At 40.2% G+C, this 13108-nt stretch overlaps 1 protein-coding gene across 1 annotated transcript in view; it reads left to right on the forward strand.

The window, feature by feature from the left end:
• Nucleotides 1–13108, forward strand: part of FNIP2 (folliculin interacting protein 2) — a 76717-nt gene that overhangs the window by 15457 nt on the left and 48152 nt on the right. The window contains exons 2-5 of the mRNA XM_011363731.2: nt 6340–6466; nt 9188–9334; nt 11702–11802; nt 11905–11976. Coding sequence (XP_011362033.1) covers nt 6340–6466; nt 9188–9334; nt 11702–11802; nt 11905–11976 — 447 coding nt within the window. The remainder of the gene's footprint in view (nt 1–6339; nt 6467–9187; nt 9335–11701; nt 11803–11904; nt 11977–13108) is intronic.

Genomic DNA, 13108 nt, shown 5'->3' on the forward strand with positions numbered 1-13108 from the left:
GATCTCGGTGAAAGGATTGTGTATCTAAATTTATCTTTGAGTTGTGCTTTACAGTTTTAAAAGTACTTTCATACATATTCTCTGTTTTTCCCAAAACCTTGTGAGATAGAAAAGGCAGATACATTTGGGGAAAGCTGAGCCCTGGAGTAAGTGCTTTTCCAAAGTCATCTGGGTCATGTGGCAGAGCCAGAGCTAGAAGCTGTGTTCACCTTGGTGAATACTAATCCACGTCCCAAGCATCACGTCCTCTGTGACTTGCACTCGTCCCTCACCCCCGCCGTGTGGACTGCACCTCTTTATCCTTTAAGTTCCCTGTAAGCCATATAGACATTTATCTCAGTACCTGTAAGAGTATGGTTTACTTATTTATTTATGCATTAGCTTTCCCATATCAAATTGTAAGCATTTTGAGGCAAGTACTGTATCTAGTTAATTTCTGTTCCCAGTATGTGTCATAGTCCCCGGGCCAAGCCGGTGTTAAAAGCGTGTGGAAGGAATGAAAGCAGGAGTGTGCCTTTGGACTTACGTTACAGTACTTTTCCCATGCCATGCTGCTGGTCATAGATTTATTCTCTCATTCCACACATTTCTTTTACAAAAAGAATAAAGGATTTACTTATCCCCTGCTGTCTTAAAGACAGGAAACATTGCAGCCAACAACTAATATAAATTTTTTTGTTAAAATAACAGAGGGATATATTTAATTGGAATCATTTCATTTTGGAATCATTTGGAAATTATATCTTTAGGTTAATGTTATGCATTAAAGCTTCTGATGACACTTGGAATCTTCAAGCAATTCAGTGGTGAATTTTTATGTAGTTCCTCTGAAACTAAACTGGGCAATTTGTGCAGCTAAGGCTGTATCAGTACAAAATGGGGCAAGAGAGGAAAATCAGCTAATTTGCAATTTGCAGATTTTCTTTTCCTGTTAGCCATCTTCCTGAGAATACTAACCCAGCCTCCCTCCTCTGGCAATTCAGATCTGTTACTGCCATCTATTCACATAATTTTTTCTTGAAATAACTAGCTGGCTCCTGGGGTGGAGGTGGGGAGGATCGCGTGCACTCGTGCTGACCAGGTGAACACCGATGTCCATCTCTAGCATAATCTGCTCTTTTCCAACAGCCCTCCCCTTCCTCTGTTTTCAGGCAGTTGTCAGTAGGGCCTCCTCACTGGTCTTGCGCAAACCTTTTGAGTGGTTTTCCGTTTGTATTTAACAACATTTTTTGAGAAAGAGAAGAGGAGCAATGGGAGTTGGCAGGAAAAAAGAACACAGAATAGGGTTTAAGAGTGACTAGAAAATACCAACGTAAATATAGTGAGTTTCATAGGAGCAGGAGTTATGATCGGTCCACTGCTTTATATCAGGGCCTGGAGGAATGCACAGCACACCGTAGGCATGCAGGAGCCCCTCGTTAAATGGATAGTATCTGCCAGTTTTTATTGTGATCACTATTGTTGGTTTTCTTTGATCTCATTTACCTTTTCTTGGACCATTTAAAGCTCCCTATTATGCCTGACTCTTTGAACATTCACATTTTTGGATCACAAGACTGCTCTTTAGGCCCTTCTTGTGAACTTATTTTTGGGTATAGATAGGCTTGTTTCCTGTGTGAGAGCAAGAGGGAAAACATTTTTGAAGTAGTCTTTCACTGATCATGCTTCCACATAGGCCTACTTGAGCCTGCTTCTAGCCTGATTCCTATGAAAGTTCAAGGGAAGACTAAAACACCAACACTAGAACTGGTCTTGAAGGACATAGCAAATCACCCTACAACAAATCACTCAAATATTGCACTCATCTTGTTAGCCATGACTCGGTGAGACCCTGGGGATGCAGGTTGGCACCACCTCTCCATTCGCTCTGAAAATGATTTTCTCAGACAGCTTTAGTTCTCTCCTAAAACACAGGTCAGATCATGTCATGCCCTTTCTCAGGAAACAGAAGGGCATGCCACTGCATGTGGAACAAACATATTCCTTGGCATCCCATTCAGCATCCTTCAGGAGCAGTCCTGCAGACTGTCTTTCCGGCCTCATTTCCTATGTAATCCTTCTGCAGTAGACACGTTTCAGCTACTCAAGACTTAGACATTGTATCATTTTACTTTCTGTGTTTGTGCCATGCCCTCAGTCTGCAATGACTCTCCCCTGTTCGTCATCACATGTCTAATCCTTGCCATCCTTCGTAACTTCATCAGTTCAAATATTGCTTCTTCCAGGAATTTTTCCTGTTTCCTCCTTGTTCTCTGTACTTCGCCTTGCCCTCTTGTTTTCATGTAGTTATCTGCATGATTGTCTCTTCTAGATTTTAAATTCCTCGAGATTGGGGACTTTAGACATTTCTTATTCATTGTATCCCCCTGAATGCCAGCATTCCTTGGCTTCCCTTGGCTACATAACTCCATCCTCTGTCTCTGTCATCACATAGCCATCTTCCCTCTGTGCCTCTGTCCAGATTTCTCTCTTCTTACAAGGACACACCAGTCCTTGGATTAGGGCTGACCCGAATCCAGCAAGACCTCCTCTTACCTTGATCACAGCCGTGAAGACCCTGTTTCCACACAAGGTCATAGTCACAGGTGCCAGGGAACAGGAACTGATCCTATCTTTGGGGGAGACACAAGTTAACCACAATACATGGTTATATATATTTTAAAATCCTGTTTTCAGTACTTAATATCGTTTAAACTGTTGCTTGTCACCTTTCAGGTAAGTGATTTAGACTTTGGTCACTTGGTTCCTGCTTTCGATGAAATAAGACCAAAAATAAGACCTGGTTTCAGTTCAGACCACCAGATCTTAGCATCATAGAATCAAAAAGCCTAAAAGAGTCCATATAAATCATTTTGTTTAAGTTTTGCAGTGAGAAAAGGTAGACAAATCATCTTATTTTCTTGTACCTCAGGTCATATAGTAGAGAAAAGGTAGACAAATCGTCTTATTTTCTTGTACCTGTGGCCATAAAGTAGACAGAAAATACCGTATCCCCTTGATGACACCATAGTGTTCTTCCCTTGCTTTCAACAAAAGCAAAGAAATGAGGTAGTTCTGATTAGAATACCCATTTTTAAAATAGGCAGAAATTTTAAGACAAAAGTTCAAGGCCTGTTTTTCATACCTCTTGAAATCATGCAGAGTTGCCCTGGTCAAGCACCAGGAACCTCGGCTGGTGCTCGTAGAAGCTCTGCAGTAACTGCTGGTTGAATGTCAATATGATGTGAAGATGAAAAATTATACATGTTCTGTGTGATACAAATACCTCAAGCCCTGTGTGCCATAGGTGGTAGAGAAAGAGCTGGCAGTGTGCTGGGAGATTTCTCTGGATTATCTCCCCTAATCTTCACAGCGGTCCTACAAGTGCTGCTTGAGGGAACTTTCTCAAGGCTGTAAAACCAGTGGGAGGCAGAGCTGAGATTTGATCCCAGGCCTATCTCATTCTGAAGCACTCATCCAATCTCTTTTGTCCTGCCTGTGTTTCCTTTACCAGATTACTCAACTGTAATTTCCTCTACAGTTGAGTAATTTGATAAAATTATAATTAGGTGTTTAAACCAAAGACAATATTCATATGGGAAAAAGGAGAATAGAGTTTTCCTTATTCTATAAAATACTTCTTTAAGATGTTTGGGTCAAAAAATTATACTATTTGATATTTATTTATACTTTTCCCTTCTCATGTCTTTTATTTCTAGGGTTTTTTTTTTTTTAGTTGAAAAATAACATGGGACATTTAATAAGATATTGTGATCATTATTAAATATTAGCTCTTCTAAACAGACTATCCTCAGTTTGATTGATATTTGAGTCAGTGTTAACCCTCAAAAATAAGGATAGAACAATTTACGCTGTAAATTATAATGCTGTTTTGGCAAAATGTAATTGTTGGGACAAAATAGATTGAATAAAAAAACACAAGGCAATTAAGTTCCGTTGATTGTTTGCTTTTAATAATTTCAATCTCTGTACTATGTTTTAATAATTTCAGAGGGTGTTTTTAGTGACCTCATGTAATTTTAAAATGTAGTGGTTTGGGGCACAGTTTTCAGTTGTAAGTGACAGAAAACTGTGTTCACTCAGGAGCAGCTGGCTTCGATTGTTACCAGGAGTCTGTCTTGTTTGTGGCCCAGCTCTGCTTTCCTACACATTGACTTCATTTTCAGATAGGCCGTCACCTCATAATATCAAAAAATAGGTACCGGCACCTCCAAGGTTACCTCTCTTACCAGACGAGCAACTAAGTGTGGGGACAGCCTAGCTGGGGTCATACGGCCCTGTCTGATCGGCCAGGCCTGGAACATGGACTGCCTCTGGACTCAGAGTAGAAGAAAAATGATTTCCAAAATAAACTTGCCATGTTGTTACTAAAATTAGGAGGAAGGGTTACTGGGTTTAGTAGCTTAGAACGCAGGTTGTTGAAAAAAGTTACAACCAGGACTTTATGCCTTTTGGTGCTGGTACTTAAGAAAATAAATCTACTACCCTAAAAGAACATGTTTAATGTTAACTATTGCTGCCTGAAAAAGGAAAGGACCAATAATGAACAATTTGTGATCGGGTACCAGGCACTGCATCAAGTTTTTTAAAAAATCATAGCACAGACAGTTCTCTTCAGTAATTACTGCCGTTTGGAGAGCTCGCTCTGTGTGTGTGTGTGTGTGTGTGTGTGTGTGTGTGTGTGTGTGGCACTTTACATATTTCATTTCATTCCCACAGCCTGTTCGCAGGGTGGGCATGAATGCTGTCGTTGTGCTGGTGGAGAAGTCGAAACTTAAAAATCCAAACGTGTCTGGCTTTACTTCAGTTAAACTAGCTTTTAGTTTGACAGTTTGCTTTCCTTGTCTAATTATCCACTCTCCATCCTTTCGGGCCAACTCCTCTTCCAGCGGTCTCTAAGCAGTTAGCACCCCTCTTTGCCTCAGGCACCCATCCAGGCCACCACTAAATCTCATCAAGTCGGCCCCTTAAACACCCCTGCAGTGTTTGTCACCTTTCCTCCACCTCCTTAGCTATCACTCCAGCCTGCCTTATGAAGGACCTGAACACAGAATAAATTCTCTGTGGCCTTCCTGCTTCCAGTCTTAATCTATCCCCTGTTTTCTTTAGAGCAGCCACATTGAACTTTTAAAAAAAAGTATAGACCTGAGTTTATCAACCTTTGTTTACTTTGGCTTCTCATTGCATTTAGGGCATGATCCAGGCCCCTGCCTGCCTTCCCGGCCTGCATCTGGAGCTCTCTTTCTCCCTCAGGCTATTTTTTTTTTTTCCTCTAACACATCAGTCTTAGATCCTACCATGTCCCTCCCTCTTCCTATTGTGCTCTTATTTCTTTAACTCTTCCTTCTTCAAGTTTTGTTTAAATATCACTTCCTTAAATCCTTAGGGACTTCCTTGCTCTTCTCCCCCACCCCTTAAATCTAAAAATGAGATTCCTGTTACATCTTTTCATTTCCTTTTTCACTAGGACAGTCTGTAGTTTTGCATTTATATATGATTATTGGCCCAGCATTCACCACACGAGTGTGGGGACCAAATCTGTTTAGTTAATTAACTGCTGAATCTCTTAACGTCAACCACAGTTCCTGGAACATAGTAGGCACTCAAATATGTGTTGAATGGATTAACAGACTAATAACTGAATACGTCGGAAGCAGCGCATTTTAAATGAGTACCCTTTCTATAGCTCTCACGTTCTGATTTCATTTATTACTCAAGAACAAACCTGTGTTTAGAGCAGTTTTATCCCAGTGGCTTTTGATTTCCTTAATGCATGAGCCATGCTTCCTTTATTTCTTATAGCAGTTCAGACGCTGTATAGTGATACAGTTGGTTTTCAAAACGTCTGTATCAGAGCCAGCCTTCATAGAAAAAAGTACTAAATTTTAAGATATTTAATTCCTCTCAGTTGGACCTGAGCTTGGGTGGGTGGGTGGGAAAGGAGGAGACAAGGCTCTATTGACTTGCTCCAAATGGTTCCCTGCCCAGTGACCCTCCTAGACCAGAACCCAGACATCCAAATGTAGCTCTCTCCACATTTCCTTGTGATTTCTGGCTATCATCCTTGCCCAAAGTAGCTTTGGAAGGAGAAGCTTTCTCTGCAGTGATTTATTATTTGAAGTGATCTTCCCAACCTTTGCCATGGACATTGGCTATATTCGTGTGGCCTATTGGAGTCCAAAGACGAGGCTGTCCGCCCCAGGTCTGAAGGGATCACTGTCTGCACTTCTGCGGTCTTCCGAAGGTGCCTGCGGGCACATCGGCTGGAAAACTCCTCTTGCGATGGTTATTCCAAGTGTTGCAGGTAACATAACTTCTCTCTCCCTTTCTAATCCACAGTTGGTCATGTTCAGAGCTTGACCTGAACGAGATTCGCCTGATAGTTTACCAGGACTGTGAAAGGAGAGGCAGACAAGTCTTGTTTGATTCTAAGGCTGTTCACAAGATTGAAGAGGTGGCAACTCAGGTAGGAAATTTGGATTTGCTTTCATCTTTTTTGTTTGTGCCTTTTCACCACCTGTCTGAACAATTATTTATTAGTCCATAATTGTCTCTTTGTGCTCTATTGTACACTGCCATTAATAGTTCAGAAGAAACATAAGCACCCTCGTTGGCTGCATGTGTATTCTTATTAACACACATAGGTGAAGCTGTTAGCAAGTAATCATGACAAGTGCTAAGCAGTGCAGCGTAAATATTACTAGAGGTGAATCTGCTGGTTGGTGAGTGGCAATCTAGTAGGATTTTGTTGCCAAATATGTGCCATGTAATGGGGAATCTGAGAACACTAGATTCATAAAGTGCTAGCCTAAAGGGAAGTGAATAGATCATTCCGTCTAGTATTTCTCATAGGCAGTATTACAGAGCACTGGATTAAACAGGATTATGGAGTGTTCCTCAGAGTAGGCCTTCAGTATGCTAACGTCCTGTGCCATCTTCAAAAGGGAGCGCTTCTCAAACCTGTCTGACCAAGGAAACTTTTACTTATTTCCTTTTCTTAGTGGAAGGCAGGGTGGTGGTAGAGATGTGGGGTGAGGTTTGGGGGATGGAGTCTGGGAGTGGGGACAGTGAGGACAGAGCAGCTCTCGATCTCTTGGAGCCAGAATAGGAACAGTGAAGTGATGTGTTTAGGTGAGGAGCAGAGACTGGTCCTCTCTGAGTCTTCTGGACATCAGTCCAGGGTACTTTTAAGTTGTCACCTTTATGCCTTTCATTCTCTTTTCAATAGTTATTTGGCTGTCTGGAAATTAAATAAAACCATTTGTATTGACTCTCTTCGTGTTCAATAATTTGCGTCCCATGCTCACCAAATTCTGGCACTTTACATAATGTATAATTAAGTAAAGTAAATGAATAGTTTATGTCATGGTCTTTGTCTCATCAGAGCCTAGGGGCTGTTTTCCTGCTTTTGATAAGGATTGTTTCTGCAGGAAGGAAGTCTTTGGTGAAAGGCAGTTTAGCTGGGTGGATTCCATGGCGCTTTAAAGTGGAAGTCTGCCAGGTAGCTAATCATTACAGTAGTTGCTGGGCTTGCTAGATAGGTTGGGGGTGGGACTTGAAATCTCAGGTGATTCATCTGTAGGCTCTAATGGTAGATTTGTAGTGAAGTTTACGTGAGCCAACACTTGACCCTTTGTTTGGTGGACAGGACATGGCTTCTCTTTATTTTCCACATCATTTCCTGTTTCCCCGAAGGCCTTGCACAGATGGTTTAGTTGAACACCCACACTCCATCAGTGGGGCCCCTAATGGTGGAAACAGGTGGAGAGGAAAAACTTCTCACCGGTTTCAAAAAGCAGCTGGAATCTTTAGTACATCAGAGTGGTGATAACACTGGAGTCTGGAACATAAGTTTCTTTGAAGCACTCATTTAATCAAAAAGGCATCTAGGTCCAGGGAGGTTTGCAACATGTCCAAGGCTACAGAAAGAGTCCAGTTGGTACTCTATTTACTGTACCAGGTGCTGTCTCCAATTATAGACTGCCGAGAATGTTGTATCCCAGCCAAAGGGTCTAGCAGTCTGTGAAGCAGGTGCGGACTTCGTGTCACTTTAGGCTCTCTGAGGGGCTATGTTTCTGGCTTAAGTGGTATTAAGTAACAGCTAGATCTGAAGAGGGTGTTAAGGGAGTGCCAGATGCTCAGGAATCACCACGTACAACTTTGAAAGCCATCACTGCAGGAATGACTGTTAATGAGCCAGCACAGTTTGTGTTTTCTTTACATTCTTTACCCATTTTCAGCCCCCCATCCCCTTGGCAAGCACAAAACATCATGAGTTTGTATCAAGCACATGACTGCAGGCATTTGCATTAGACCACCAGTGTGACTGTCACATTGGAGATTAGATAAGCTACAGTTGCATTCATGTTTTTCCAAGCAAAAGCTGCACACGAAAAAGCAAATAAGACTTAGAATAGCAACAACTTATCACAGAGGGCACAGGATGCTTCTGTAGGGAGTAGTATATTTTGATGTAGGAGAGAGGGAAAAATTAATAAAGGTATACCTTTATACTTTATGTCATAAAAATTAGCAGTGAACTCTACTTAGGGACTATATAGTAGATCATCTTCTATTACCCCTAACCTCTACAGGCTCAGTTTCTATCACATGCTGTGTAATTTGCAGTAGCTCCTGTTTCAGAGTTTGGGATTCATCTTTCACAAACTTAACCTCATGATTTTCTTCCCTATTACCTTACCAAAGGAGTTCTAAAGGAGGTGTGTTGTTAAAAACACAAGCTCAGTTTTTTCACATCAGGAGTTTTGCTTTCCTAGTTCCATTTACTTAGTAAAAATTTAAAGTTGAAGCAATGTTTTCCTCATCAGTTTTATAGATTATGACTATATAGTATTAAAAATCTTCTAATGAAAACAGATCAGAGCTCAGTGATGATTTTAAAATATGAATTGAAATATAAATAATAGTTGCATTATTTAAGGAGAATAAAGTCTTAACATGCAACTCACCACCTTCTGTCTAGTTCCCTTCTACAGCATTCTCCCCGCCCCCGCAATGTTGTAGACTCTCGGGGACCACATTTTTGTCCTCATTAAAAGAAAAATAAAAGCTTCTGGCTTTCTATGCAACTTGGGCACAACGTAACACATGTTTTAACAAAGGACTCGTATCGAGGAGGCCTGATATATTTAGCAGTACTTTACTTTGCCTGTTTCTTTTAACCCAGAAAACGGAGGATGCCCCTATTAAAATGTCAGCCAAGTGCTGTCAGGGAAGCAGCAGCAGCGACAGCAGCAGCAGCAGCAGCATCTCTTCCCATAGTTCCTCTGGGGGATCTTTACAACATGCTAAGGAGCAGCTTCCAAAATACCAGGTAAAACCTTCCGTGTGGAATACCCCAGAGGGCTGAGGTCATTTACTGTAATTTCTTTACAAGGAATAATGCCTGCTGGAGGGTTCTACTCCAGGAATATGAGAGTACGTATTACAAAATGTGCTCTTAAATGCTTCACGTCAGTGCTGTTCTAACACTATGGCTTTTATCTCTTGATAAAAACTATAATCGAGCAGAGATGATCCAGTTTAATACATACCAAATGAGGAAGAAATATTGCAAATATTGTTTTGCTTTCTTCATTGTCAGAAGCAGATTAATTAAGATGTATTTTTCAGTTTTATTATAAACATGTATTTTTCAGTTTTGTTATAAGAACTCTAAGGATTCCAGGAATGTATATGGGCATCCTGAGAAAATAGCACTTATCAGTAGAGAAGGAAGAAATCCTTGTATAGAAGAAAGAAATGGCAAGACCTAACTTGAGTGAGTGTGAAGAATGGAGGGCTGGTAGCATTTTTTATGCTGTGTGTGTTTGTGTGTGTGTGTGTAAGTAAGGTCATTGAGGATAGGAATTAGGGTTGTTGAGAAATATTAGCTAAGTAGATATAAGAGAATAAATGTTTCATAAATAATGAATAGTAGAAGAGTTATTAATCGATGGAAGATATATCAACATTTTCTTTTTGGAACCCTGTAGAATTTTTTCTATCATGTCGCTTGAAAAACAAAGACAAGGAAATTACCAACAACCCTGGATCTATGGAACTTTGTTAATTTCCTGGTCGGAATTTGTGCCATGAGTTTAAATTGCCCTTATTTCACAGTGCTCCCGAATCTTAAAAAAGCATAAAGTGAAATTTTCAGCTAGTTGAGAACCATAGTTGCTATGTGGACCTTGTACCTCAAATAAAGCAGAATGTAAAATGGAGGTGGTGGAAGTTATTAATAAAGAATGTGAAGGCCAGTTGGTTTCTGTCTGCATTTAGTGAGAGGAGATTAGTGTGAGCTGGAACCACAGAAGGAGGCTCGGTAAACAAGGGTGATAGATTTGTGTTTCTTTCCTCCTCTGCAAACATGTGTCAGTAAGTGTGTAGATGTGTGTTTTTATGTGTGTGTACTTGTGCATGTATATGTAGATGTGTATGTATTCGGAGTTTAAAAATTGAGAAGCAAGTATTAAGGATGATTCCCATGTTTTTGCTTGGGTGGAAAGCATACTAGCAGAGAATCTGGCGGGTAGGCTGGGTCACAGAGAGATGGTTGTTTTGTTTTGGTCAAGCTGTGCTGGGGTTATAGCTAGCCTGTTTGTCAGTGTATCACCAGCACTTAGAATCCTGTATCCAGTGCATCCATTCACTTATCATAGCATGCTCGTAACATTCAAATGTTATAAAACATGAGTGGATACATTTAGATATAGGATTCTAGAACTCAAGGAGATGTCTAGGCCTAGAAATAAAGATGTGGGGGTCACGTCTATGTAAAGAATAACCAAAATCAGAAGATTGGAGAATGCAGACAGGGGTAAGAGAGCCCTCTGAGGATCAGCCCTGTTCAAGGGATGATCTGGGAAAGAAGAGATTCAGAAGGAGGGTTATGAAGAGCGTCAGATATTCTTAGACACCTGTAAGAAAGCAAACTGGAAAACGTCCTTTGGATTGGCAGAGAGGCAGAGGTCATCCCAGAGCAGTTTGGAGGAGGAGGCTGCAGTCGGTTCATAAGCAAACAGAGAGAGAGAGGGAGGGAGGGAGGGAGGGAGGGAGGGAGAGACGGAGAGAGGGAGAGAAGGAAGAAGAGAGGGCAGTGCACCCTTTTGGATGACAAAAGGGATGAGAAAGACTGGTCAGAAGCTAAGATCATCAAATATTGTCAAAATATTTTTGTAAAGCTTTAGCAGCACCAGACTGTCAGTTACCTTTTGGACCCTCACAAAACCCCACCTGCACCAACTGGCGTTTCGTTCAACAGTGTTCATTATTCACTTGAATAATACCCAAGCATATTTTTGTTTTCCCTTAAGATGTATTCTTAGTCGCAAGAGAATAGTTACCCTGTTTCTTTCATAACCTATTCTTTCTATCTAGAGTTTATAAATGGAGATAATGAAAATATTTGTTTCTCACAACAAAGATTAAAAATGAACTCTGAGAAAACACTTGGATCCTGTGTGAAGATGTTGTGTATAAAGAAATTGTCAACATTAGTAGTCATTTGGGGAAAAATAGGCAATCGCCAATATAGATTAAGATTATAAAATGATCAATTGATGCTTTGAAAAATAGTTTTAATTACCCACTAAACTAAGGAGAGACCCAGAAACTAATAAACATTATTTTCTATGGCATTGCGCATCGTGTTGTGCCACACGCTAACTTCGATTTTGGTTTATTTCATGTGTGGTAGTACACAAGACCAGCTTCCGACGTCAACATGCTTGGGGAGATGATGTTTGGCTCAGTTGCAATGAGTTACAAAGGCTCCACCTTAAAGATACATTACATACGGTGAGTTTGGGCTTCTTTTTCTACTACTTGTGAGAAATGGAATGGTGACATTGACTCTTTAATTCAAAAATTCATTTCTCCCTCTTCTTTCCTTTTTTCCAGTTCTCCTCCCCAACTCATGATTAGTAAAGTCTTCTCTGCGAGAATGGGCAGCTTCTGTGGGAGTGCAAATAAGTAAGTGTGGGGCTTTGCACTTGCCCCCATTTTTTTAAGTGGCTATTTCTAAACAGTAATTCTTTGAGGGCCATTGCGCATTTTGAAGTGAGAAGCAGGATGAGTCCACGTTAACAAAAGGATCTTAAAAGTGGCCCTTTTTCTATTCACAGTGAGCGTGAAGAGGCCTTTGACTTTACCAGGTGGCCTTAGAGGCGAATAACTGCTTCTCTGTGTCTGTTGGGTCTCCGTCTGTTACCCACCTTTTCCTAATGCCATCACCAAGATTTCCTCTCTTGGAAAACAAAATGTGAAGGGAAAAAAAGGAGGGGCCACATTAATGGGTTTATGGTACTTAACATTGTTTTATCCTTTAAAAAAAATTGAAAACTTGTTTGTTTGTTAGTTTGTTTATTTTTAAAGGGATGAAGTATAGTGAGTTTTTCCAGATTGCTATGGACCCGTGTGGCGGGATGGATTGTTTCTGTCACTGTAGCCTCTGTGATTGGTCGGTAGGCCATGCAATATTTTGAGTTTTGCTCCTGAGTTTTTTCTCCCTCTACTTTTATGCTTCTGCGTAGACTAAAGATACTGACATCTCTAACTTAACTCTCATTCTGGTACATTTGTTCACATATTTTGAACTTTGCAAACAGAAATAGTTCATATATTTCTTTTTTGAATAAACTTATGAAACATTTGTTATGCTTTGGTAAGTTTGAAAGAAATGTTTGTAATAAATTTAAAGAACATTCTTAGTGGTCAAGAGGAGGCTATTTTTTATAATACTGGGAAATTAAATATATATTCCTTTGTAGGTGTGGGTACCATTTTGACTAAGTCTGCTTATAGTAAATATAATGAATTATTAAATTCTGTTTCCTGGACATTTCTGTTTATGAGAATTCTAACCTCAGGTGTTTTAAACTTGAACTCTTCTAGAATTTTATCAATTTCTGTTAGTGCCTTCTCATGAAAAAAGGTGTCGAATTGCTCCTAGATGTTAACTACGAGTCCAAATTAATTTCATTTTGGAGGTTTATGTAAAATTATCTTTGAAATGGATAGTAACATCTTGGGGGTCAGTCACTAAAGCAAAACCTAGAAATTAATAACAATATCCTAGGTGTCAGTCACTGAATCAAAATTTGTA

The sequence above is a fragment of the Pteropus vampyrus genome, unplaced genomic scaffold (assembly GCF_000151845.1).
Source record: "Pteropus vampyrus isolate Shadow unplaced genomic scaffold, Pvam_2.0 Scaffold88, whole genome shotgun sequence".
NCBI classification, from domain to species: domain Eukaryota; kingdom Metazoa; phylum Chordata; class Mammalia; order Chiroptera; family Pteropodidae; genus Pteropus; species Pteropus vampyrus.